Here is a 26,728-nt window from a genome sequence, read left to right on the forward strand (position 1 = left end):
GATAGTATAAGGTTTAAGAGTATGGTCCTTCTGTTAAACACCCATTTAGCATAAAATATCATAGTTATACATGCTTAAAAGAGTATGATATATTAACATACATGTATTTATATGAAAAAGGATTAACAAGCTAAAAGGCAACAAAGCCATGCTTAATTTTGTAAAGTATTGACCTAAAATATACCAACCTAAACTATTCCAGAGAATGAAATTCCGGACTGACATATTCTTGTTTTTAGAAACTTTCCTGAAACAGAATCAATGAAGTGTGTTATTAAAAGTGAACTACAGGTTACACATAACAAATTGATCAGAGTTTTTCTCAAAATTAATCCAAGAGCTCACAAACATTTTGAATTACTTGTTGGGTTACAAGTTAACAAAAAATGTAGAATAAATAATGTTACGTTACATTTTTTAATTTAAACACAAGATTGCCCCCAGCCATACAACAAAGATTTTGCAAGCTTCCTAGGTGACAAACTTTGGAGTATTCTTCCGAACAGTTTGACCACTAACAACCATGTACATGTATCTATGTTTCGTTTGAATGCATTTTTATGAAAAGAAGTCGCACACCTCAGACCTAAAGGAACTGAACTGTTTTGATCCCCTTTTGAAAAGTTTCAATAACCAACTAGAGCTTTGTCACAGACATGACGAATACCCCCACATGCCGCATTGACACAATATTTTGCATGTTGTCTTAAAAAAAAACAGCAGGCAACATGCTGAATGATTAAAATGCACTTAGTGACCCCATGACCTAGTTTTTGACCCTGCATGACCCATATTCAAACTTTACCTAGACATCATCTTGATACACTTTCAGACCAAGTTTGGTGAAGATGGGATGAAAACTACTTGAATTAGAGAGCGGACACCATGCTAAATGTTTAAAACGCACTAAGTGACCCCGTGACCTAGTTTTTGACCTGGCATGACCCATATTCGAACTTGACCTAGACATCTTCAAGATACAACATCTGACAAAGTTTGGTGAAGATTGGATGAAAACAACTTGAATTAGAGAGCGTACACTTACTACAGACCGACAGACCGACCTACCGACAAACAGACAGACAAGCTCACTCCTATATACCCCCCCAAAACTTCGTTTGTGGGGGTATAATTAAAAAGTTGGCAAGACATAACCAGTTTCAAATTGAACCAAGAAATCATGGAAACAAATCTTATGAGAAACTTTTATGAAGATTGGGTTTTTATAAATGAGGCCTCTAGAGTGTTCACAAGCTTTTCCTTTAATTTGATCTTGTATTCTAGATTTTAAAAACCATGTCACCCACTTTGCAACTCAGCTCAGATATCATTGTGACTATTTTTATGAAGGTTGGGAAAGATATGTTGCCTTTTGAGTGTTATCAAGGGAAATGATGATGCACCATGTATGCATGATGGGCAACAAACAACAGACACAAAAGGATTTATCACAAAAGCTTATCATGATCTCAAAGGATAACCATGAGCACATTGTTGGAATGTAAGATAAAACAGCTGTATAAGAGAAATACAATTTGGTAATTATCATTAATGCAGTGAATTACTTCATGAAATCAGATTGTTAAACATAATCAATTACAAAGATTTTGTTTACTTGTTCAAACTATTAAAACAATGATGCATCAATAGGGCCATGATCTCCCTGAATTAAGTGTTCAACAGAGTTTATGGACAAAAATTGTCAAAACTTGACTTGGTGACCCAATGACTTTGACGCGTGTTACGCAGATTCTAACTTGACCTTGATATTATCAAGATAAACCTGCCAACCGAGTTTCATCAAGATTTAGAATTAAATGTGGTCTCTATAGTTGTTACCAAATTTGTCTAAGAATTGACCTGACGACCTAGGTTTGGAATGTGCATGACCCAAAATCAAACTCTTATTGTAAACATATATATTCTGACCAAGTTTCATCAAGATTGAATTGTAAATTTGGAATTTGGAGTCATAACAAGGTTTTTCTAAGATAAGACTAGGTGACCTTTGACACATGTGACCCTGATTTGAACTCGACCTAGTGTTTCCAAGATAAACATTCTCAGCAAGTTCCATCATCATTTAATGAAAAATGTGTAATTTTGTGCAATAATGAGCTCAAACTTGACTTCATGTTGACACGTGTTTGCTTAACACCAAACATAAGGTCATCACAATAAAGATTTATTATTCCTATATTGATAAAAAATTTAACTGTTAACGGTAATTTAGCAAACCAATATACTACATATGTACACATATTATGGAACATTATTCTAAGTGTTCCACATAATGCAGTACCTATAAAGCTTAGGGTTTCCAAGAAGAACACTGGGCTTCAAATGCTGCTCAAATATCCCATACATCAGGATAGGCATCGCTGTGAACACCATGTTGAAGTTCATCAAGTAGAAACTCTCATAAAGAGACTGAAATAATACATGTTGAAGTTCATCAGGTAGAAACTCTCATACAGAGACTGAAATTATACATGTTGAAGTTCATCAGGTAGAAACTCTCATACAGAGACTGAAATTATACATGTTGAAGTTCATCAGATAGAAACTCTCATACAGAGACTGAAATTATACATGTTGAAGTTCATCAGGTAGAAACTCTCATACATAGACTGAAATAATACATGTTGAAGTTCATAAGGTAGAAACTCTCATACAGAGACTGAAATTATACATGTTGAAGTTTATCAGGTAGAAACTCTCATACAGAGACTGAAATTATATGTGTTGAAGTTTATGAGATAGGACCTCTGATATAGAGACTTAAATTATACATGTTGAAGTTGATGAGACATAGAGACTTAAGATATACATGTTGAAGTTCATCAGGTAGAAACTCTCATACAGAGACTGAAATTATACATGTTAAAGTTAATCAGGTAGAAACTCTCATACAGAGACTGAAATAATACATGTTGAAGTTCATCAGGTAGAAACTCTCATACAGAGACTGAAATTATACATGTTGAAGTTCATCAGGTAGAAACTCTCATACAGAGACTGAAATTATACATGTTGAAGTTCATCAGGTAGAAACTCTCATACAGAGACTGAAATTATATGTGTTGAAGTTTATGAGATAGGACCTCTGATATAGAGACTTAAATTATACATGTTGAAGTTGACGAGACATAGAGACTTAAGTTATACATGTTGAAGTTCATCAGGTAGACACTCTCATACAGTGACTGAAATTATGCATGTTGAAGTTTATTAGATAGAAACTCTCAAAGAGTTACATAAACCATTCCCACTTAAAAGCAAAGTTAAAAAGGCTATGTGCTCATCAGTATCTTAGGGTTGAAAATGAACCCTTTAAAACTTGAATCTAGTAAGAAAGGTCTTTAATTAAATTTAACTTTCTATGGGACTACAAATGCATCAAAATACGTTTTTAAGTGGTAATAGTTTAAATAATACCATGTACATGTTAAATTTTAAAACAAGAGCCATGTCTGTTAAACATAATGCTCCCTACTGCACTTTGAAGCTGCACAAACTTTTTTATAGAAATTTTTTAAGTTCAAAGTCCTTTGTCAAAAATCAATGGACCTGAATAAACTCCAACTTTATCTCTTCTATGTCATGTAGGAAATTAGACTCATACACCAAAAGTAAGGGCAATATATCTGCAGGTGTTTAGGAAAAAAGTCTGTAACAGTGTCATTCCAAAGAAAATTTAGAAAAACATCAAAGGGCTGGAATGAAATTTGCGCTTGATCTGTAAGTTAAACAGGTAGATTCACACATGAAAAATAAGGTAAATATCATGAAGTGTTTAGGAGAAAAGCTAAGGAAACCGTTACCAGACGGACGGACAGTGCAATTGCTATATGCCACCATCCCCGGTGCATAAAAACTGTCATATAGAGACTGCAATAATTATACATTTTGAAGTTCATCAGATACAAACTGTTATAAAGAGACTGGAATTATACATGTTGAAGTGCATCAGATAGAAATTGTTATGGAATTATACATGTTGAAGTTCATCAGATAGAAACTGATATAGAGGGAATGGAATTATACATGTTGAAGTTCATCAAAAAGAAACTGTTATAAAGAGACTGGAATTATACATGTTGAAGTTCATCAGATAGAAACTGTTATAGAGAGACTGCAATTATACATGTTGAAGTTCATCAGATATAAACTATTATAGAGAGACTGGAATTATACATGTTGAAGTTCATCAAAAAGAAACTGTTCTAAAGAGACTGCAATTATACATGTTGAAGGTCATCAGTTAGAATTTCTGATAGAGATTGGAATAATGTCTAAATGACATGATAATGAAATTCATGAGGTAGAAATCCTCAAATGATGTATGCAATTTAATTATTTTTAACCTGTCATGTTCTCAAAAACTAAAACAAGATTTCTTTGAGAAACACAATGCCCCCCAGTAAGCCAAATATGAAGTTGCTATGTAGTTTATCAGGGTTGCCACCAACCTGATGAAATAAAATTCCCTGACTTTTCACTGACTTTTCCCTGACCAAATCTTGGGGGGTGGGGTGGGGGGGGTAGGGGGGTGGAGGATGACAGGGGATAATAATGTGGGGTGTGGTTATTTATAAAATGTTTAAAAAAATGGGGGGGGGGGTGGGGGGGGGGGTAGGTGGAGTGGGGGGTGAGAGGGGGTAATAATGTGGGGTGCGGTAATTTATTAGATTTAAAAAAAATTAAATTGGGAGGGGTCATCTGCCAGTCATGATCAATCTACCCATGAAGTTTCATGATCCTAGGCGTTTGCGTTCTTGAGTTATCATCCGGAAACCATTTTACTATTTCAGGTCACCGTGACCTTGACCTTTAACCTAGTGACCTGAAAATCAATAGGGGTCATCTGCAAGTCATGATCAATCTACCCATGAAGTTTCATGATCCTAGGCGTATGCGTTCTTGAGTTATAATCCGGAAACCATTTTACTATATTCGGGTCACCGTGACCTTGACCTTTGACCTAGTGACCTGAAAATCAATAGGGGTCATCTGCGAGTCATGATCAATCTACCCATAAAGTTTCAAGATCCTAGGCGTATGCGTTCTTGAGTTATCATCCGGAAACCATTTTACTATTTCGGGTCACCGTGACCTTGACCTTTGACCTAGTGACCTGAAAATCAATAGGGATCATCTGCGAGTCATGATCAATCTACACATAAAGTTTTATGATCCTAGGCGTATGCCTTCTTGAGTTATCATCCGGAAACCATTTTACTATTTCGAATCACCGTGACCTTGACCTTTGACCTAGTGACCTCAAATTCAATAGGGGTCATCTGCGAGTCATGATTAATCTACCCATGAAGTTTCATGATCCTAGGCGTATGCGTTCTTGAGTTATCATCCGGAAACCATTTTACTATTTTGGGTCACCGTGACCTTGACCTTTGACCTAGTGACCTCAAAATCAATAGGGGTCATCTGCGAGTCATGATCAATGTACCTATGAAGTTTCATGATCCTAGGCCCAAGCGTTCTTGAGTTATCGTCTGACAACCATCTGGTGGACGGACGGACGGACCGACCTACCGACCGACCGACCGACCGACCGACATGAGCAAAGCAATATACCCCCTCTTCTTCGAAGGGGGGCATAATAAGTTGATGTTTCAGTGATCACCTAAGTTCATATAAAAATGGAGAATGTTTTACATTAAGTAAATGTCTTCTTTCTTTTATATTGTTTCTTCCATATTAAAAATGAATGAACGTAAAATGATATAATCAAGATAAAACGATTTCACCATTTTGTTATGTGTAACATTCTAACAAAACTTAAGAGAACAATTATTAACCTACACTAGTCTTTTCTTTAAGGCAGACAACTATTGCCTACACGATACAGGACAATACACACAACTCAACATAAAATATAAAACCAAAATGGCAAACAGGTATGTTCTTGCAAAGAGAAATTATGGTTTTACATTTTTATATTTTATAAGTTCGTTATCAATAACGATTACAATAAATTCTTCAAAATGCAAAATGGAACACAGTTTATTATCATAAAAAGTGTCAATTCTATGGGGAAGCAATCTTTAAATGTTGGCAGCAATCATATTGATCAATATAGCTCAATGCAAACAAAAATTGTTTGCAAACAATCTCTGTTACTGAAGACAATAAATATATTCTTACCCTAGGAAACAAACCACGGTACATTTTGTATATTCCCGACATACCTGTTGTGAGAACGCTGAGAAGAATGTGTAGAATAACTGGGCAGTGATAAAGGCCACATTCTGAAAGGAAAAAACATATACACTTGAGCCAGATATTCTACAAAATAATAATTTTGATATAATAATAGTGAAAATAAGTACTGAAATGGCATATTGATGTTTTTTCCCTTAAAATACACACATATAAAACAATTCATATTCCTATTGTTCATCACTATAATTATCTACTAGCAATGTTACATAGCATGACTCTTAAAGAAACAATATTTCCAATAAAATAAAACTAATTTGCTATATAAATGACATGTTTCACTATTATTCAAACAAGTGACTGCAACCATTGCGCAAACCAAAAACTGTCCAACACTACAATACATTAATCAATGACATGGACACTTAATTAATTGCACTATATTTCCTGATTTGCCAACACCCTCATGTTTATCTGACAAAACTTATGGGAATTTAACATGTTATTTGTTTTAACAGCTTAGAACATTATACATTCAAATTTTAATCCAATAAAAACAATATGTTGGTTAAAGTTAGGATTAAAGTTAGTTCAACAGAGTTGAAATCATTGAAATCTTAGCCTAGGAAAATGCTTTTTGAACAAGCATTAAGCACCATTAGCTAAAAGCTCAGTGCGTATTCACACATTTGACTACATATCAAATCACACAATCAACAGAACTTACTTTGTAGAAGAAGTACTGTACAAGGTTTGAAAGACGTATGTAGTAAAAGTGCCCATGCACTAGAAGGGCTTTCTGCAGGAACCGGAACCTGGCAAAGGCGTAGTCGCTGTTCCTCACTGCCTGACGGCCTTCTTTACCCATGATGCCTGAAAACAAACAGATTTTGCATTCTGCGTATTTTGGCTAATAATTAGTATGTAGATGCTGAGGTCATAAACATGTGTTGTTTTGTACAAAATACACACAGCTATGCAAAATGTGGCTTGTACTTAAAACATCATCTACATCACAAAACATGTTTATGTGTACCATGTTTAGCCTATGATATGCAATGCATAACTCTTTTATTATGTTACATGTTGTACCTGCATGACTTTGCGTGCAATACTAGGCAATAACACTCTGTTGTGTGTAACAAAATACTCAGTAGCCTAACAAACATGCAGTGACTATGATTTCTAGAAGTTGCAACATTGAAACAATTTATAAAAAAACTTTGAAGAACAAAAGGGTCAGAAACCTTCTTCATTGGTGTAATAATCAAACATATAAGCCTGGGCTTAATGTGGGTAAAGTGTTCCCAGATTAGCCTGTGCAGTACCCCCAGGCTAATCAGGGACAACATTTTCTGCTGCTTTTTTGTTGTTAAAAGGAAGTCTCTAGTTAGCTAATATCAAGGTTATGCGGAAAGTGTCTTCCCAGATTAGCCTGTGCAAACTGCACATGCTAGTCTAGAATGACACTTTATGCATAAAGCCCATTTTTCCCAGAACACCGCTCACACTATAACTCAGCCAATACGTACCAATTCCTACATCAGCCTCCTCTATCATGCTCACACTATAACTCAGCCAATACGTACCAATTCCTACATCAGCCTCCTCTATCATGCTCACACTATAACTCAGCCAATACGTAACAATTCCTACATCAGCCTCCTCAATCATGCTCACACTATAACTCAGCCAATACGTACCAATTCCTACATAAGCCTCCTCTATCATGCTCACACTATAACTCAGCCAATACGTACCAATTCCTACATCGGCCTCCTCTATCATGCTCACACTATGACTCAGCCAATACGTACCAATTCCTACATCAGCCTCCTCTATCATGCTCACACTATGACTCAGCCAATACGTACCAATTCCTACATCAGCCTCCTCTATCATGCTAACACTATGGCTCAGCCAACACGTACCAATTCCTACATCAGCCTCCTCTTATCATGCTCACACTATGACTCAGCCAATACATACCAATTCCTACATCAGCCTCCTCTATCATGCCCACACTATAACGCAGCCAATACGTACCAATTCCTACATCAGCCTCCTCTATCATGCTCACACTATAACTCAGCCAATATGTACCAATTCCTACATCAGCCTCCTCTATAATGCTCACACTATGACTCGGCCAATACGTACCAATTCCTACATCAGCCTCCTCTATCATGCTCACACTATAACACCGCCAATACGTACCAATTCCTACATCAGCCTCCTCTATCATGTTCACACTATAACTCAGCCAATATATTCCAATTCCTACATCAGCCTCCTCTATTATGCTCACATTATAACTCAGCCAATACGTACCAATTCCTAGATCAGCCTCCTCTATCATGCTAACACTATAACTCAGCCAATACATTCCAATTCCTACATCAGCCTCCTCTATCATGAACACATTATAACTCAGCCAATACATACCAATTCCTACATCAGCCTCCTCTATCATGCTCACACTATAACTCAGCCAATACGTACCAATTCCTACATCAGCCTCCTCTATCATGCTCACACAATAACTCAGCCAATACGTACCAATTCCTACATCGGCCTCCTCTATCATGCTCACACTATGACTCAGCCAATACGTACCAATTCCTACATCAGCCTCCTCTATCATGCCCACACTATAACTCAGCCAATACGTACCAATTCCTACATCAGCCTCCTCTATCATGCCCACACTATAACTCAGCCAATACGTACCAATTCCTACATCAGCCTCCTCTATCATGCTCACACTATGACTCAGCCAATACATACCAATTCCTACATCAGCCTCCTCTATCATGCTCACATTATAACTCAGCCAATACGTACCAATTCCTACATCAGCCTCCTCTATCATGCTAACACTATAACTCAGCCAATACGTACCAATTCCTACATCAGCCTCCTCTATCATGCTCACACTATGACTCAGCCAATGTGTACCAATTCCTACATCAGCCTCCTCTATCATGCTAACACTATAACTCAGCCAATACGTACCAATTCCTACATCAGCCTCCTCTATCATGCTAACACTATAACTCAGCCAATACGTACCAATTCCTACATCAGCCTCCTCTATCATGCTCACACTATGACTCAGCCAATACGTACCAATTCCTACATCAGCCTCCTCTATCATGCTAACACTATAACTCAGCCAATACGTACCAATTCCTACATCAGCCTCCTCTATCATGCCCACACTATAACTCAGCCTAAATGTACCAATTCCTACATCAGCCTCCTCTATCATGCTCACACTATGACTCAGCCGATACGTACCAATTCCTACATCAGCCTCCTCTATCATGCTCACACTATGACTCAGCCAATATGTACCAATTCCTACATCAGCCTCCTCTATCATGCTCACACTAAGACTCAGCCAATACGTACCAATTCCTACATCAGCTTCCTCTATCATGCTCACACTATGACTCAGCCAATACGTACCAATTCCTACATCAGCCTCCTCTATCATGCCCACACTATGACTCAGCCAATACGTACCAATTCCTACATCAGCCTCCTCTATCATGCTCACACTTTGACTCAGCCAATACGTACCAATTCCTACATCAGCCTCCTCTATCATGCTAACACTATAACGCAGCCAATACGTACCAATTCCTCCATCAGCCTCCTCTATCATGCTCACACTATAACTCAGCCAATACGTACCAATTCCTACATCAGCCTCCTCTATCATGCTAACACTATAACTCAGCCAATACGTACCAATTCCTACATCAGCCTCCTCTATCATGCCCACACTATAACTCAGCCAATACGTACCAATTCCTACATCAGCCTCCTCTATCATGCTCACACTATGACTCAGCCAATACGTACCAATTCCTACATCAGCCACCTCTATCATGCTCACACTTTGACTCAGCCAATACGTACCAATTCCTACATCAGCCTCCTCTATCATGCTCACACTATGGCTCAGCCAACACGTACCAATTCCTACATCAGCCTCCTCTATCATGCTCACACTATAACTCAGCCAATACGTACCAATTCCTACATCAGCCTCCTCTATCATGCCCACACTATGACTCAGCCAATACGTACAAATTCCTACATCAGCCTCCTCTATCATGCCCACACTATAACTCAGCCAATACGTACCAATTCCTACATCAGCCTCCTCTATCATGCTCACACTATGACTCAGCCAATACGTACCAATTCCTACATCAGCCTCCTCTATCATGCTCACACTATAACTCAGCCAATACGTACCAATTCCTACATCAGCCTCCTCTATCATGCTAACACCATAACTCAGCCAATACGTACCAATTCCTACATCAGCCTCCTCTATCATGCTCACACTATGACTCAGCCAATGCGTACCAATTCCTACATCAGCCTCCTCTATCATGCTAACACTATAACTCAGCCAATACGTACCAATTCCTACATCAGCCTCCTCTATCATGCTAACACTATAACTCAACCATTATACCAATTCCTACATCAGCCTCCTCTATCATGCTCACACTATGACTCAGCCAATACGTACCAATTCCTACATCAGCCTCCTCTATCATGCTCACACTATGACTCAGCCAATATGTACCAATTCCTACATCAGCCTCCTCTATCATGCTCACACTAAGACTCAGCCAATACGTACCAATTCCTACATCAGCTTCCTCTATCATGCTCACACTATGACTCAGCCAATACGTACCAATTCCTACATCAGCCTCCTCTATCATGTCCACACTATGACTCAGCCAATACGTACCAATTCCTACATCAGCCTCCTCTATCATGCTAACACTATAACGCAGCCAATACGTACCAATTCCTACATCAGCCTCCTCTATCATGCTCACACTTTGACTCAGCCAATACGTACCAATTCCTACATCAGCCTCCTCTATCATGCTAACACTATAACTCAGCCAATACGTACCAATTCCTACATCAGCCTCCTCTATCATGCTCACACTATGACTCAGCCAATATGTACCAATTCCTACATCAGCCTCCTCTATCATGCTCACACTTTGACTCAGCCAATACGTACCAATTCCTACATCAGCCTCCTCAATCATGCTAACACTATAACGCAGCCAATACGTACCAATTCCTACATCAGCCTCCTCTATCATGCTAACACTATAACGCAGCCAATACGTACCAATTCCTACATCAGCCTCCTCTATCATGCTAACACTATAACGCAGCCAATACGTACCAATTCCTACATCAGCTTCCTCTATCATGCTCACACAATAACTCAGCCAATACGTACCAATTCCAACATCGGCCTCCTCTATCATGCTAACACTATAACGCAGCCAATACGTACCAATTCCTACATCAACCTCCTCTATCATGCTCACACTATGACTCAGCCAATACGTACCAATTCCTACATCAGCCTCCTCTATCATGCTCACAATATGACTCAGCCAACACGAACCAATTCCTACATCAGCCTCCTCTATCATGCTCACACTATAACTCAGCCAACACGTACCAATTCCTACATCAGCCTCCTCTATGATGCTCACACTATAACTCAGCCAATACGTACCAATTCCTACATCAGCCTCCTCTATCATGCTCACATTATGACTGGGCCAATACGTACCAATTCCTACATCAGCCTCCTCTATCATGCTCACACTATGACTCAGCCAATACGTACCAATTCCTACATCAGCCTCCTCTATCATGCTCACACTATGACTCAGCTAATACGTACCAATTCCTCCATCAGCCTGCTCTATCATGCTCACACTATGACTCAGCTAATACGTACCAATTCCTACATCAGCCTCCTCTATCATGCTCACACTATAACTCAGCCAATACGTACCAATTCCTACATCGGCCTCTTCTATCATGCTCACACTATAACTCAGCCAATACGTACCAATTCCTACATCAGCCTCCTCTATCATGCTCACACTATAACTCAGCCAATACATTCCAATTCCTACATCAGCCTCCTCTATCATGCTCACATTATAACTCAGCCAATACATTCCAATTCCTACATCAGCCTCCTCTATCATGCTCACACTATAACTCAGCCAATACGTACCAATTCCTACATCAGCCTCCTCCATCATACTAACACTATAACTCAGCCAATACGTACCAATTCCTACATCAGCCTCCTCTTATCATGCTCACACTATAACTCAGCCAATACGTACATATTCCTACATCAGCCTCCTCTATCATGCTCACACTATAACTCAGCCAATACGTACCAATTCCTACATCAGCCTCCTCTATCATGCTGACACTATGACTCAGCCAATACGTACCAATTCCTACATCAGCCTCCTCTATTATGCTCACACTATGACTCAGCCAATACGTACCAATTCCTACATCAGCCTCCTCTATCAAGCTCACACTATGGCTCAGCCAACACGTACCAATTCCTACATCAGCCTCCTCTATCATGCTCACACTATAACTCAGCCAATACGTACCAATTACTACATCAGCCTCCTCTATCATGCTCACACTATGACTCAGCCAATACATACCAATTCCTACATCAGCCTCCTCTATCATGCTAACACTATAACTCAGCCAATACGTACCAATTCCTACAACAGCCTCCTCTATCATGCTCACACTTTGACTCAGCCAATACGTACCAATTCCTACATCAGCCTCCTCTATCATGCTCACACTATAACTCAGCCAATACGTACCAATTCCTACATCAGCCTCCTCTATCATGCTCACACTTTGACTCAGCCAATACATACCAATTCCTACATCAGCTTCCTCTATCATGCTCACACTATGACTCAGCCAATACGTACCAATTCCTACATCAGCCTCCTCTATCATGCTCACACTATGACTCAGCCAATACGTACCAATTCCTACATCGGCCTCCTCTATCATGCTCACACTATAACTCAGCCAATACGTACCAATTCCTACATCAGCTTCCTCTATCATGCTCACACTATGACTCAGCCAATACGTACCAATTCCTACATCGGCCTCCTCTATCATGCTCACACAATAACTCAGCCAATACGTACCAATTCCAACATCGGCCTCCCCTATCATGCTCACACTATAACTCAGCCAATATGTACCAATTCCTACATCAGCCTCCTCTATCAGGCTCACACTATAACTCAGCCAATACGTACCAATTCCTACATCAGCCTCCTCTTATCATGCTCACACTATAACTCAGCCAATACGTACATATTCCTACATCAGCCTCCTCTATCATGTTCACACTATAACTCAGCCAATACGTACCAATTCCTACATCAGCCTCCTCTATCATGCTGACACTATGACTCAGCCAATACGTACCAATTCCTACATCAGCCTCCTCTATTATGCTCACACTATGACTCAGCCAATACGTACCAATTCCTACATCAGCCTCCTCTATCATGCTCACACTATGGCTCAGCCAACACGTACCAATTCCTACATCAGCCTCCTCTATCATGCTCACACTTTAACTCAGCCAATACGTACCAATTACTACATCAGCCTCCTCTATCATGCTCACACTATGACTCAGCCAATACATACCAATTCCTACATCAGCCTCCTCTATCATGCTAACACTATAACTCAGCCAATACGTACCAATTCCTACATCAGCCTCCTCTATCATGCTCACACTTTGACTCAGCCAATACGTACCAATTCCTACATCAGCCTCCTCTATCATGCTCACACTATAACTCAGCCAATACGTACCAATTCCTACATCAGCCTCCTCTATCATGCTCACACTTTGACTCAGCCAATACATACCAATTCCTACATCAGCTTCCTCTATCATGCTCACACTATGACTCAGCCAATACGTACCAATTCCTACATCAGCCTCCTCTATCATGCTCACACTATGACTCAGCCAATACAAACCAATTCCTACATCGGCCTCCTCTATCATGCTCACACTATAACTCAGCCCATACGTACCAATTCCTACATCAGCCTTCTCTCTCATGCTCACACTATGACTCAGCCAATACGTACCAATTCCTACATCAGCCTCCTCTATCATGCTCACACTATGACTCAACCAATACGTACCAATTCCTACATCAGCCTCCTCTATCATGCTCACACTATGACTCAGCCAATACGTACCAATTCCTACATCAGCCTCCTCTATCATGCCCACACTATAACTCAGCCAATACGTACCAATTCCTACATCAGCCTCCTCTATCATGCTCACATCATTAGCACCATCTCCTATCGCTGCCGTAACTGGCTTGTTCTTGGAATGTTTTATTAATTTCACAACCTGTAAATAAAGCAATATGTTTTGTGTTAAATGTTTCCATTCATAAATTTACTATCAATTCATTACAAAAAAAAAATAACGAAAACTTAGTTGACACAACTCAATATTTGAAATTAAGATCTAATGCAAACAACAGAACAGAAAAACAATAATAGCTTACAAAATTGTGCAGTTAATGCTTATGCAAGAAAGAACTGGCTTAAATAACAAACATAACTTTCTTGCTATTACTAAGATCATGTTAAAATAAGACCTGCTCAAGGACAATTGGGCATAATGCATGTGTGTTAAGTGTTGTCCCAGATTGCCTGTGCAGTATACCAAGCCTAATTAAGGAAAACACTTTCTGCCTTGATTCTTGCTTTTTCAGATTACACTTCCTAGAGACCACACTTCCCTTAGACAACACATCCTTGAGACAAAAAAGTTCCATAAAAGCCGAAAGTGTCGTCCATGATTAGCCTCTGCAGACTGCCCTTTATGCACATTAAGCCCTGTTTTCCCTGAGTGAAGCCCTGTTTCTTTCTTCCCATAAATCATTCTGAATTGCAAATGCATAAATCCGGGTTTCCAAGACCTCCAACCAATATCTTGTTTTCCAATATATCATTTTGCACACCTCAGCTTTCTGTAAAGGTGTCATCCTGCAGCACAACACAGCGTTACATCTCAGTGCTAACTGAGACAAGATGGCACTGTGCACCAAACAGTGGGCCAGGCTAGCCCCATCTATCACAAGACCAAACCTGTGACCCCGACTGGCAGGCTGATCCAAACTGCAAGTCAATACAAAAAGTGTGATACCATAATAATTAGTGCATCATGATAAAAGCATTCTGACAAAGCTGGGCGTAATGCATATTTGTAAAGTGTCATCCCAGATTAGCCTGTGCCATCTTAACGGGCTAATTAATGACGATACTTTGCACTTAAACTGGAATTTTGCAAAAAAGAGACTTTCTTCAAAAAAAATCCATGAAAGGTGAATGTGATTAGCATGTGCAGACTGCACAGACTAGTCTGGGACAACATTTTACCGAAATGCATTAAGCCCTGTTTTCCTAGAACGAAGCTAATAATTTGATAAAACAAATATCCACAGTTTGCTTGTTTGTTTTATTGCACAAAATAACATATGAATTAGAAAAAAATAAATAGAAACATCTTAATATTTGTATTGTGAACAGTTTTACCAATTCGGGTCGAAGCTTAACAAAACCAAACCAGTCTAAATGAAACTCAATACTCATGTTACTTTTACAAAGTATTGCATGTTTGGTTGAGTATATGTTTTTCACATATGGGAAAAAAAATCTTTTTTTTTTTTTTTTAATAAGTATTAACATTTAATTCATCTCAAATCCAGTTCTATAAGTTGAACCATAGTAAATATAACATTGAATATTCTCAATTTAAAAGTATTTGTTAGCAAACAACACTTACATATTTCCCAATTCTAGTCAAAACAACCAATTGTTCCAAATTTAAATGAACCAGGCCCATTCCCAAAATGGTGAAAAAAAAACACTGTTTGGTGATTGGGGTCAAGGTCACCATAAGTGGGGTCAAGGTCAACATAAGTGGGGACAAGGTCATTATATGTGGGGTCAACATCACCATAAGTGGGGTCAATGTCACTATAAGTGGGGTCAAGGTCACTATAAGTGGGGTCATGGTCACCATAAGTGGGGTCAAGGTCACCATAATGGGGTCAAGGTCACCATAAGTGGGGTCAATGTAACCATAAGTGGGGACAAGGTCATTATATGTGGGGTCAACATCACCATAAGTGGGGTCAAGGTCACTATAAGTGGGGTCAAGGTCACTATAAGTGGGGTCATGGTCACCATAAGTGGGGTCAAGGTCACCATAATGGGGTCAAGGTCACCATAAGTGGGGTCAATGTAACCATAAGTGGGGACAAGGTCATTATATGTGGGGTCAACATCACCATAAGTGGGGTCAAGGTCACTATAAGTGGGGTCAAGGTCACTATAAGTGGGGTCATGGTCACCATAAGTGGGGTCAAGGTCACCATAATGGGGTCAAGGTAAAAATAATGGGGTCAAGGTCACCACAAGTGGGGTCAATGTAACCATAAGTGGGGACAAGGTCACTATGTGTGGGGTCAACATCACCATAAGTGGGGTCAAGGTCACCATAAGTGGGGTCAACATCACCATAAGTGGGGTCAAGGTCACCATAAGTGGGGTCAAGGTCACTGTAAGGGTGGTCAAGGTCACTATAAGTGGGGTCAAGGTTACCATAAGTGGGGTCAAGGTAACCATAAGTGGGTTCAAGGTCACCATAAATGGGGTCAATGTCACAATAAGTGGGGTCAAGGTCACCATAAGTGGGGTCAAGGTAATCATAAGAAATGTGTTATATTTGGTCAACCAGGTCATACATTTACTGGTTGAATTGAAGGCAGTTGCATACATATTAGCATTTGTATCTTACAATAAGCTTTTCAATGGTATATTGCTCTAGTGCTGTTCATGCGGACTTTCAGCATGTCAAACAGATACAAATCTTAAAGTCATACGTTAAGCCATGAAAAATATCATCAACTTATTGTTCTTTTGTGGAATTTTACACTTTACGACATTGCTGTCCTTAATTAATGTTTGAATAAAAATTCATGGACAAGAACTTCACTTCTACAGATCGAAATGAACCAGTTTGATATCATCACCTTAACCTTTTATGCAGCAGTTTTTAGGCCACACAATATTTGGGGATAGGGTGGGGACTTTTTGATACAGCTTTTCTCTGCTTGCAGCACATTAAAGTGGTGCAGTTGTCAGTAAGTGGCATAAGTCTCCATACAATGGTACTGTTTAACCACTACAAAAGGAGTAAGTAGGTTAACTTAAGGACATTATTTAACTAAAATTCTGCTTCACTTGGCAAACAATGCAAAAAGACACACTGTTAATATTTGTGCCATTAAAATATGAACCTCACTCTTTGAAAACAGGGGTTAATGCATGTGTGTAAAGTGTGATTCCAGACAAAATTAAAAATACCATTACAGTGGAAAGCGTCAGAAATATCATACAATTATTGATATATTTTTTTTCATATGCAATCTTGTACTAATTCTAGGTATTCATTAAAATATCATGATCTGTTCTTGCCACACACACAAAAAAAATATATAATTTTTTATGCAAAAAAAAAGTAGGCAAACAGTATAGGCCACAAAGGTTATTATAAAGTAAATTCTGAAGGATGAAAATCAACATCGAGAGAAATTCTGCATTTTACATGACATCTCATAGTGGTGCACACTATATTTGTGAACATTCACAGTTATGCGTGGTTTATGAGTATTAACTCACAGTTGCACATGATTTATTTGTGTTAACTCACAGTTGTGTGTGCTTTATTTATGACAACTCACAGTGGTGCGTGCTATTTTTGTGACTACTCACAGTTGTGCATGCTTTCTGATGAGGTCAGCACACTCCAGACTGGAAGACTGCTGTGTGATGTTCAGGGTAACCATGTCCGAAGTGAAGTGGCCCGCAGAGTGACTGATGTTCACGGCAGTTTCCTCCTTATCTCCCGTCAACACCCACACCTAGGGTAAATATTTTGAGTAACAACACACAGACTTTTTATGGTGTATTTTCAAGATTATTGCCTTATCTTTCCATCCATGTATGCTGATATATTGGTAAGCAGCGTGATTATGTTGAACAAGAGATGGGTTTGTCAGAAACACAATGCCCCCTACTGCGCCGCTTTGAAGCCAATATTTGACCTTTGACCTTGAAGGATGACCTTGACCTTTCACCACTCAAAATGTGAAGCTCCGTGAGATAAACATGCATGCCAAATATCAAGTTGCTATCTTCAATATTGCAAAAGTTATGACCAAGGTTCAAGTATTGGGACACACACATACAATGAACCAACGACCGGACGACCGACCGGCCAAAAACAATATTCCCCTGATCATTTGATCCAGGGGCATAAAAAAACATCAAACATTGCAAACTTGATAAAGAACACAGTAAGAATTTATTTGTGCAATTTTAACCTTTGGTGAAGCCAGTTTGGTTTCCTGAACATACTGTGAAACATTGTTTTTTGCCACACATTATTTTTTTGTTATTTCGTGATTAAACTAATCATCAAAGTTTATAACAAATAATAATGTTCTATGTTTAAAAAAATAAGACTGAATCACTGTAGGCATGAAAGACATGTATATCCATTGTAATCCATACATACATCCTGTATTTGTTTGTCAATCCAGATACATCCAGATATATAACAATGGGGAGTATATTACAATGTGTGCTTCACTGACACTTGACATCTCATGTGAAACTCTTATGAAGTAGAGCTGTATTAATAGGGTTGACTTTGTCGAGGTACAAGGAGTAACGCTAATTGTTAATAATTGTATTGCCCATTGTGTGTATTGTGTCTTTGTTGTGTGTATGTTGTAGGGTAATCAGCCAACAAACGGCGGATCTAAGAGAATCAATGCAATTAAAAGAGTACAATGTGCAATCAACACCTAATTACAATAGTTTCTGCGTTTTTATGCAGAAATACAAACATATTGATTTGTGTTGGTTGGTTGTCTTTTACTACATCTAGTACACATATCTAGTTTTTTATTTACATTCTCTAATTGCTGCCTATAAAGGTAGGCTTGTCGTCCCTTTTGTCATGATTGTAATTGTATAAAACTAATTGGAAATCAGTTTTGTCTGCGCTATATAGGACCCAAACAAAAACCTAACTTTATTCCAGCCTGAAGTTATGCCTGGATGGTGCCCTGTACCTACCTTTATTCCAGCCTGCAGTAATGCCAAGATGGTTCCCTAGCCTGAAGTAATGCCTGGATGGTTCTCTGTACCTTCCTTTATTCCAGCCTGCAGTAATGCCTAGATGGTTCCCTGGACCTACCTTAATTCCAGCCTAAAGTAATGCCTAAGAGATTCCCTCCCTGTAACTACCTTTATTCCAGCCTGCATTTATGCCTAAATGGTTCCCTGTTCCTACCTCATTCCAGCCTGAAGTAATGCCTAGATGGTTCCCTGGACCTACTTTTATTCCAGCCTGAAGTAATGCCTGGAAGGTTTCCTGCACCTGTACCTACCTTTATTCCAGTCTGAAGTAATGACTGGATGGTTCCCTGAACCTACCTTTATTCCAGCCTGCAGTAATGCCTTGATGGTTCCCTGTACCTACCTTTATTCCAGCCTGAAGTAATGCCTGGATGGTTTCCGGCACTTCGTCTTGTAGCTTGTCTTCCACTGCTGTGGCTCCCAGCACATTCAGATTCTTCTCCACAAAGTCAAACGCCTCTGAAAGCTGTATAAGCATTGTAGGTATCAAAGTAATGGCCAAAACAATTGTAATGGAATTCACACCACGTAATGAACATTGCTATTAGGAGTTTTATCAAATTTGCAACAGCCAGGAATGATATACATAGAAAATGTATTTTTAATTTATCTATTTAATTCATACCAATGAGAATACAACCGTTCATCAAATAGTAATGGGCAATGGTTAGTAACTTAGTATGAAAGACAAGATTCATTTGAATATAATTATGTAGCAGTTACAATAATATGTACTTGTTGAATGCAATGTTTGACCTAAAATTTTGTGTTTTGTGAAAATGTATGGTCCGATTGCCTTAAACACAAATGGTTATGTTGGCCTTACTTTGCTGGCTCGTTCCTGCAGTGAGGTTCTGGCAGTGTCCAGCAGAGTGTCAAAGTGTGAAAACTCCTCCTTTGACAGACGTCGTAGTCCAATCACGAGGGTACGTAGACCCAGCTTGTATATAGAAGTGCAGAGTTAGAATTTATAGTTGTTATCCAGGTAAATGATTGCTTTTGAACATTATCAAGAGTAAGCCAAGAAACTGGATATATTAATGTTATATATCATAACAAGAGATGTTTGCAAAACATGTTTGCCACTCCCTCCCCCCTGATCTGCAGCAACGTCTTCCATGTGTCATTGACCTTAGATATCTTAATTTGAAAATCATCAGGTGTCATCCTCCATTAAGACTAAGCAGCATACTAATTTTTATGATCATAAGATTTGTCTTGATTTCTGTGCATTAACCAATTTCATGATACTAGTCTCTATGACCTTGGCCTTCGACCTCAATTTAAAGAGGATTTTTACTTTCCACCCAAGTGAATGTTACATCTATTACTATTCGGTCTTTTCGTAACTAAAGGAGTTGTCTCCCATTCGGGTAGGTATCACGAGTATCCCGGGTAAAAAGCGGTCCTTCTAAAATGCGTATATGACTCATATCCGCAGATATGACGGAAAAGTGCGGATATGGATGAATATAAGCAATATCAACACTTTTTCTTCAATGTTTATTTAAATTTTTTATGAAAAATACACAATATGTATCAAATATGCAAGGTAAAATATCTTATATTTGATTGTTACTATATATTATAGTTTATTGGTACGTAAAAATATGCATGTTATTTTATTTATTCACATGAACACAGGATATCGTAGTGCTACATTTAAAGGTTTCAAGAATGATTATAACCATTATAGTTGCGCTGTTATTGAAAAGCAATGCATGTCCCGGTAAAATTTTAGATTTTTCGTTAATATTTCAACAGTTCATATCCCAATAAGTTAAAATAAGAAGCCTATATGTTTAAGATTAATATTACAGCTGTTACATTCACTTATAAAACATAATATTAACGAAAAATCTAAAAGCCATGCAAACCATACAAATTTACAGTCCATACAATTTTGTATTGTTTCAAATTGTTCCATGAGAGTGAGCGAGAATGATGACGTTGCATGATGATGTAATACATTTTAATGCGTTAAATGAAATCAGAAAATGGAGTACCACTGCAGTCAATACTGTACTTTTGTTTTAAATAAATTTAAAAGTGTACATTCAAATTGATTTGTGGTAAATAACAAAATCTCTGTAATAAAATAAAATGTCTATATAATTGTTATTGCTAAAACTCAAATTCTTTTTAAGATTTCCAAGAAATGTTTATAAGGAAAATTCATTATTTTGATGTATTTTTCTCGGTTTTGCAACTTTTAAATAACAAGGTTCAACTGATTTTTATAGTAATGATTTAAAGAGCTTCCTCATTTGTATTAAATAAATATTGTTACATTTTATGGCTACAAATTGAAACATTTGGCGAATAAATTGTCTTTGCCTTGAGATTTTTCTTTATAAAAACCAAGAAAATAGCCACAATGACACAAATTTTGTCATAGCGTGTCAAATTTGGCTAACAAACATTTTAAGACAGGGGACACCCTGATAGATACCACATCACACAGATAACAACACCAACATGAGAAGAGACACTGCCATACCACTGCATATTTGTTGACATGAGCAAGGGTGGTAGACACATCCCCCTGCACTGCCCGGTTCAACATGGACGACTCTGCCCCCTTGCACAGCAAGTACACCTCATCTGAAAGATTTGAACACAGAAACTTATACTGCGTTAATCCATGTGCATAAAGTGTCATCCAAGATTAGCCTGCAATCTTTCCGCTGAAATTAATTTTTTGGTTTTAAGGAAGTCAATTTAAACAAAAAATCGAGTTAGGGCAGAAAGTGTCATCTGTGATAAGCTTGTTCAGACAGCGCAGGCTAATCTGGGAACACATTTTAAACACATGCATTTTACCTCTTCTGCAAAAAATAAACATAGACGCAATAACATAAATAATGCTTTCCTTTTATAAAGATATCAAGTGATATGGTAATGAAGTCGCAAAATTGTGCAATTTACTGAATCACAACACCTTTAACCTTATATAAACACTTTATATCCTGTATTATTAATTAACTTTATAATATTAGACGAGAATGTGTTCAAGTTGTTCGCCCCATAAAAGTTGAGCCTCGCCAACAAAGATACGAGAAAAAGTCAGCCAATATGGAAAAAACACGGCCAATACAGAAAAAGGTCGGCCAATACGAGATTCAGCCAATCTGAAACCAGAAAAAAACTCGGCCTTATATGAGAATCCATTTCAACAATTTTGGACGCCATTTTAGAGTTGTTTTGGTGCAAAAGTTTAAATCTTTAAAATATAATATTGCAGTTTACTTAAAGCCTTCAGCCCTTAATATATTCAGCTCCTTTTTTCGACAATAACAATCGTGCAGTGTAACCACAACAGTAAGGTTCAATATTTGAGCATATGTACATAAATAACAACTTTGAATATTTTCAAGCTACAATGAGCGCCGAAAGCAAAACTACTACAAAATCATGGAGGATTAACACATTAAAAATGCAATTCCTAATGGCAATAAGTAAGTTTTCAATCCTTATTGTCTGTCTGAGTTGTATTAAAAACAACCGTAGTGGATCCAGTGTGGCTGTTATGTTATTCAGATAAATTTTGCATAATTTTGCGACCTGTCAAATAGTGTTCATGCATCATGTAATGTCTTGAAAGCATCTTTCGTCAAATACTTAGTTTAAATGACATTGTTCCTATGCTTTATCAGTAATATCGCCTTCATATTACAATATTAATGAACTAATAATTATTCTTCTGCAATTAAATGCATGGAACAGATGTTTCCTCTTACAACAAAATTCAATTTTTCGTTTTAAATTAACAAGATATCTCTTAAAAGGTATTTGGGTGTACATAACATTTTCAAAGCATTTTGCATGGGAATATAAACAGGGAAAAAGTTGTATAGAACAGAAATTTTGCTATTTTTCAAACTTCATACTTCATTTAATAGCAAAAACCTGTAATTCATAAGTGAAATTTAAGCTTTTCTTGCTGAAATTAGAATTATATTATAAAGTTAATTAATAAACTTGTCATTAATTAGTTGAATTCATATTGGCTTTGTTATTGAGCTGAAGACAGCCGTATTGGCCTGAGGCTGCAATTAAACTAATTAATAACATTATATTATATCTACATTTGAATATGAATTGAACCAGATATGATCATGCTATATAGAGACTGTTATGTGAGTTTTGGATAAAGATCAAGTTTATCATGCGAGGCTTAGAACCAACTAGCGCAAGGCTTGCTGAGCGCTTACATGGTTCGAGCAGAGCATGATAAACTTGATCTTTATCCAAAACTCACATAATATTCTATTTATCCTATTATTTCCTCCCTATTTTCCATTAATAATTATCAAATATCGCATTTTTTGACGATTTTATCTTCCCGTATTTGACAAAAACAGATTCTCCAATTTTTTGAAAAACCCAAATCTGATCTAAATAGCGATAGTATAAAGCTAAAGTTTATACCATCGTTGTTTTACTATCGATTTTCATCTGGTAATAGGATAAAACATCATTTTTTATGGACAATCTAAAGGACCTTGATAACTCAATCATTTATGTGCCTTCATGTTTATTTAAACTTAAGTATTTTGTGATTTATTCTGCCCAAAAAGTAAAGTTAGTTGCACTTTCAGAAAGTTTAAATGCCAAATGTTTTGTTGTTACATACAGTGATACAAGGTTCAGCAGTTTTATGTCCAATGTTGTGTTGCATGTATTTTTTCCTGTATTGTACTGTCAATTTGTCAATTAACAACACTAACAGATTCGCAGAGAAAATATTGATAATGTTACATTATTCATTATTAAACATAAATATTCTAAAATAAGCATGATTTAACTAAAACTAAGTAAAATTTTAGCTGCGCTCTAGGAAAATGGGGCTTAATGCATGCGAGTTAAGTGTCATCCTTGATAACTCTTGCAGTCCAAACAGTCTTTAAGGGACAACACCTTCTGCTTTTATGTATTTTTTTCATTTTTAAGGAAGTTTTTTATTGGCAAAAATCCAGTCTTGCTTAAAAGTGTGGATCCTGATTAGCATGTGTGGACTGCACTCGCTAATCTGGGACAACACTTTATGTATATGCATTAAGGCCTGTTTTCCCAGAGTGCTTCTCACTTATAGTCCATCATGTGTTGAGTATTCTCACCATTTTCGTTCTGGACGATGACACTCATGCGTTTCCTCGTGGCATCGAACTCCAGAGTGTGGTGCAGCTTGTAACGCCTCATCTCTCCCTTGAATGTCACCTCCAGCATGCCGTCATGACAACCATGGAACACCACACCATATCTGAAAAGGAGAACATGAAAAAAATGGAACACCACACCATACCTGACAATGAGGACATGACAACCATAGAACATCACACCATATCTGACAATTGGGACATGACAACCATGGGACACCACACCATACCTGACAATGAGAACATGGCAACTGTGGAACACCACAGCATTGCATACCTGACAAAGAGAACAGGGTCTGCATTGAATGAGACCATTGAATTGCCCCTTACTAAAGCTGAATATATTATTTGTTTACATTGTTTCAGCGACTCTGATGAAATATAACTTTAGTCAAAACCTGCTGAATAGACAAAACATCTGCAATATAGTTAATATAAAGTTTTGTAGTTACAATTGTTCTTTTCTGTTTTTTGTCAAAAAGAATGGAAGAGAATGAAGTGATAATGCTAGTAACTTTGGTCATTAAAAAGTAGCATCAAGAAACATGGAAACACCATAAAAGCAGGTTTTCGACATTTCAGTTATTAATTTAAATAAGTGTGCAATAAAAGATTGATATGCATGTATGCTACCAGCACATAAAATCTCAAAACAATACCCCAATGTATTTAACTGAAAACAGTTTTACTACAGCACAAAACTAAAAATATATTCAAATTACTTTGCAAAAATCATTATTTCTATTTTTATGAACAGTGACCTTGACAATAACCCAACTGGACCCCAATAAACATTCATGCCAATAATGTACATTTAAGCAACCCAAATTAACTATTTCAATGGAATACTTATACTTAAAATACAAAAAAATATGTATACAACGAAGCCGTTAGATATTGTGAAAAGGGTTGTACAAATTGGGTTTATAATTTTAAAAAGATATTACATGATTATGGTTTTCCAGATGTATTCGAAAATGCGCATGCTTTTGATATTAAATCTTTTTTGTTTGTATTTAAATGGAGAATTGTTGACTCTTAAACTTAAATGGTACAATGCTGTGAATGAAAGCTCTATGATGGATATGTATAGGCAGTTTAAAACATCTCTAGTATATGAACCATATTTAAATATTCTACCTAAATCATAAAGAGCATATGTTAGTAGATTACGTTTATCTGTACACCCTTTGAGAATTCAAACGGGTAGATACGCTAGAAATGTAGAGGAAAGTTCTGTAAGATACTGCATGTTCTGTGTTTTAAATGACATTGAGGATGAATATCATTTTGTTTGTGTATGCCCTATGTATAATGATTTTAGAAAAAAATACATAAAAAACAACTATTATATCAAACCATCTGTTTATAAATATTTGCATTTGTTGAAAACAGTGGATAAAATGGCACTTATTAATCTGTCACTTTTTGTCAAAAATGCGCTATCTGTACGATCAAGACTGATAAATGATATACCATAATATATTCATCTCCTTTATACCTATGATGTATGTAATATATTTCCAACTGCATTTGTAATAATCTTATTTTAAAAACCACAAGTTTTGCTTTTGTGTTGTTTTTTTGTATCCAACAGATTTTTTCTTCTTAGACAGGTATTCTGATTAAGAATTATTTTTAGCTTATTAAAGTTCGAGAATCTTTTTTTAAGAAACACCATGCTCTCATTTTTCTGGTTATTTTAACCAATTAAAATAATCAGAAATACTAATATTTACTTTGATCTCTCATATATTGAGCTTTTTCTCAGAAAACTGAGCTAACTGCTTGTGCATTAAGTGTCATTTTAGATTATCCTGTGAAGTTTGTTTAAAGCAAGTGTTGTCTGAACAAAACTCCATAGAAAGCAGAAAGAGTAGTAATAATAGTAGTAATCTCAGGTGGCACTTTACACAAAAACATTAAGCCAAGATTTCCCAGAAGAAAGCTCAATTGTTTACCCGAAGTTCTCATTTGATTGAACTTTCAAACTTTGATTCCCTGACCTTCTGCATGCCTCCACAAAGGCCTTCTCATCGGGTGAGGGTGCCTGGTAGTCATAGTCATAGCCACTGTAGCTGTACATGGCAGCGGCTCCCAGCTCTGTGGCCTGGGGATGGTCCACACGCACACTGTGACAGAGAACCAGCACCGTAAGGAACGTCTCCACTTCCTCCTGAAAAACAAAACAAAATAACCATCAAAAGTCA

At 37.5% G+C, this 26,728-nt stretch overlaps 1 protein-coding gene across 48 annotated transcripts in view; it reads right to left on the bottom strand.

Moving 5' to 3' along the window:
• LOC127836161 (phospholipid-transporting ATPase IF-like) overlaps nt 1-26,728 on the bottom strand; it is a 254,660-nt gene that overhangs the window by 208,764 nt on the left and 19,168 nt on the right. For all 48 annotated transcript variants that reach the window (XR_008028629.1, XR_008028631.1, XR_008028628.1 and 45 more), the window contains exons 13-24: nt 26,525-26,694; nt 24,480-24,622; nt 21,860-21,963; nt 20,186-20,299; nt 19,703-19,825; nt 17,926-18,074; nt 15,108-15,264; nt 14,386-14,488; nt 6,911-7,056; nt 6,213-6,272; nt 2,303-2,430; nt 189-247 (exon numbers count right to left, since the gene is read on the bottom strand). Coding sequence is in view for 44 of the 48 variants with exons in the window: in XM_052362602.1 (XP_052218562.1) it covers nt 189-247; nt 2,303-2,430; nt 6,213-6,272; nt 6,911-7,056; nt 14,386-14,488; nt 15,108-15,264; nt 17,926-18,074; nt 19,703-19,825; nt 20,186-20,299; nt 21,860-21,963; nt 24,480-24,622; nt 26,525-26,694 (1,456 nt within the window). In the remaining 4 variants the exon portion in view is untranslated. The remainder of the gene's footprint in view (nt 1-188; nt 248-2,302; nt 2,431-6,212; nt 6,273-6,910; nt 7,057-14,385; nt 14,489-15,107; nt 15,265-17,925; nt 18,075-19,702; nt 19,826-20,185; nt 20,300-21,859; nt 21,964-24,479; nt 24,623-26,524; nt 26,695-26,728) is intronic.

This window comes from Dreissena polymorpha, chromosome 6 (assembly GCF_020536995.1).
Source record: "Dreissena polymorpha isolate Duluth1 chromosome 6, UMN_Dpol_1.0, whole genome shotgun sequence".
Lineage (NCBI taxonomy): Eukaryota > Metazoa > Mollusca > Bivalvia > Myida > Dreissenidae > Dreissena > Dreissena polymorpha.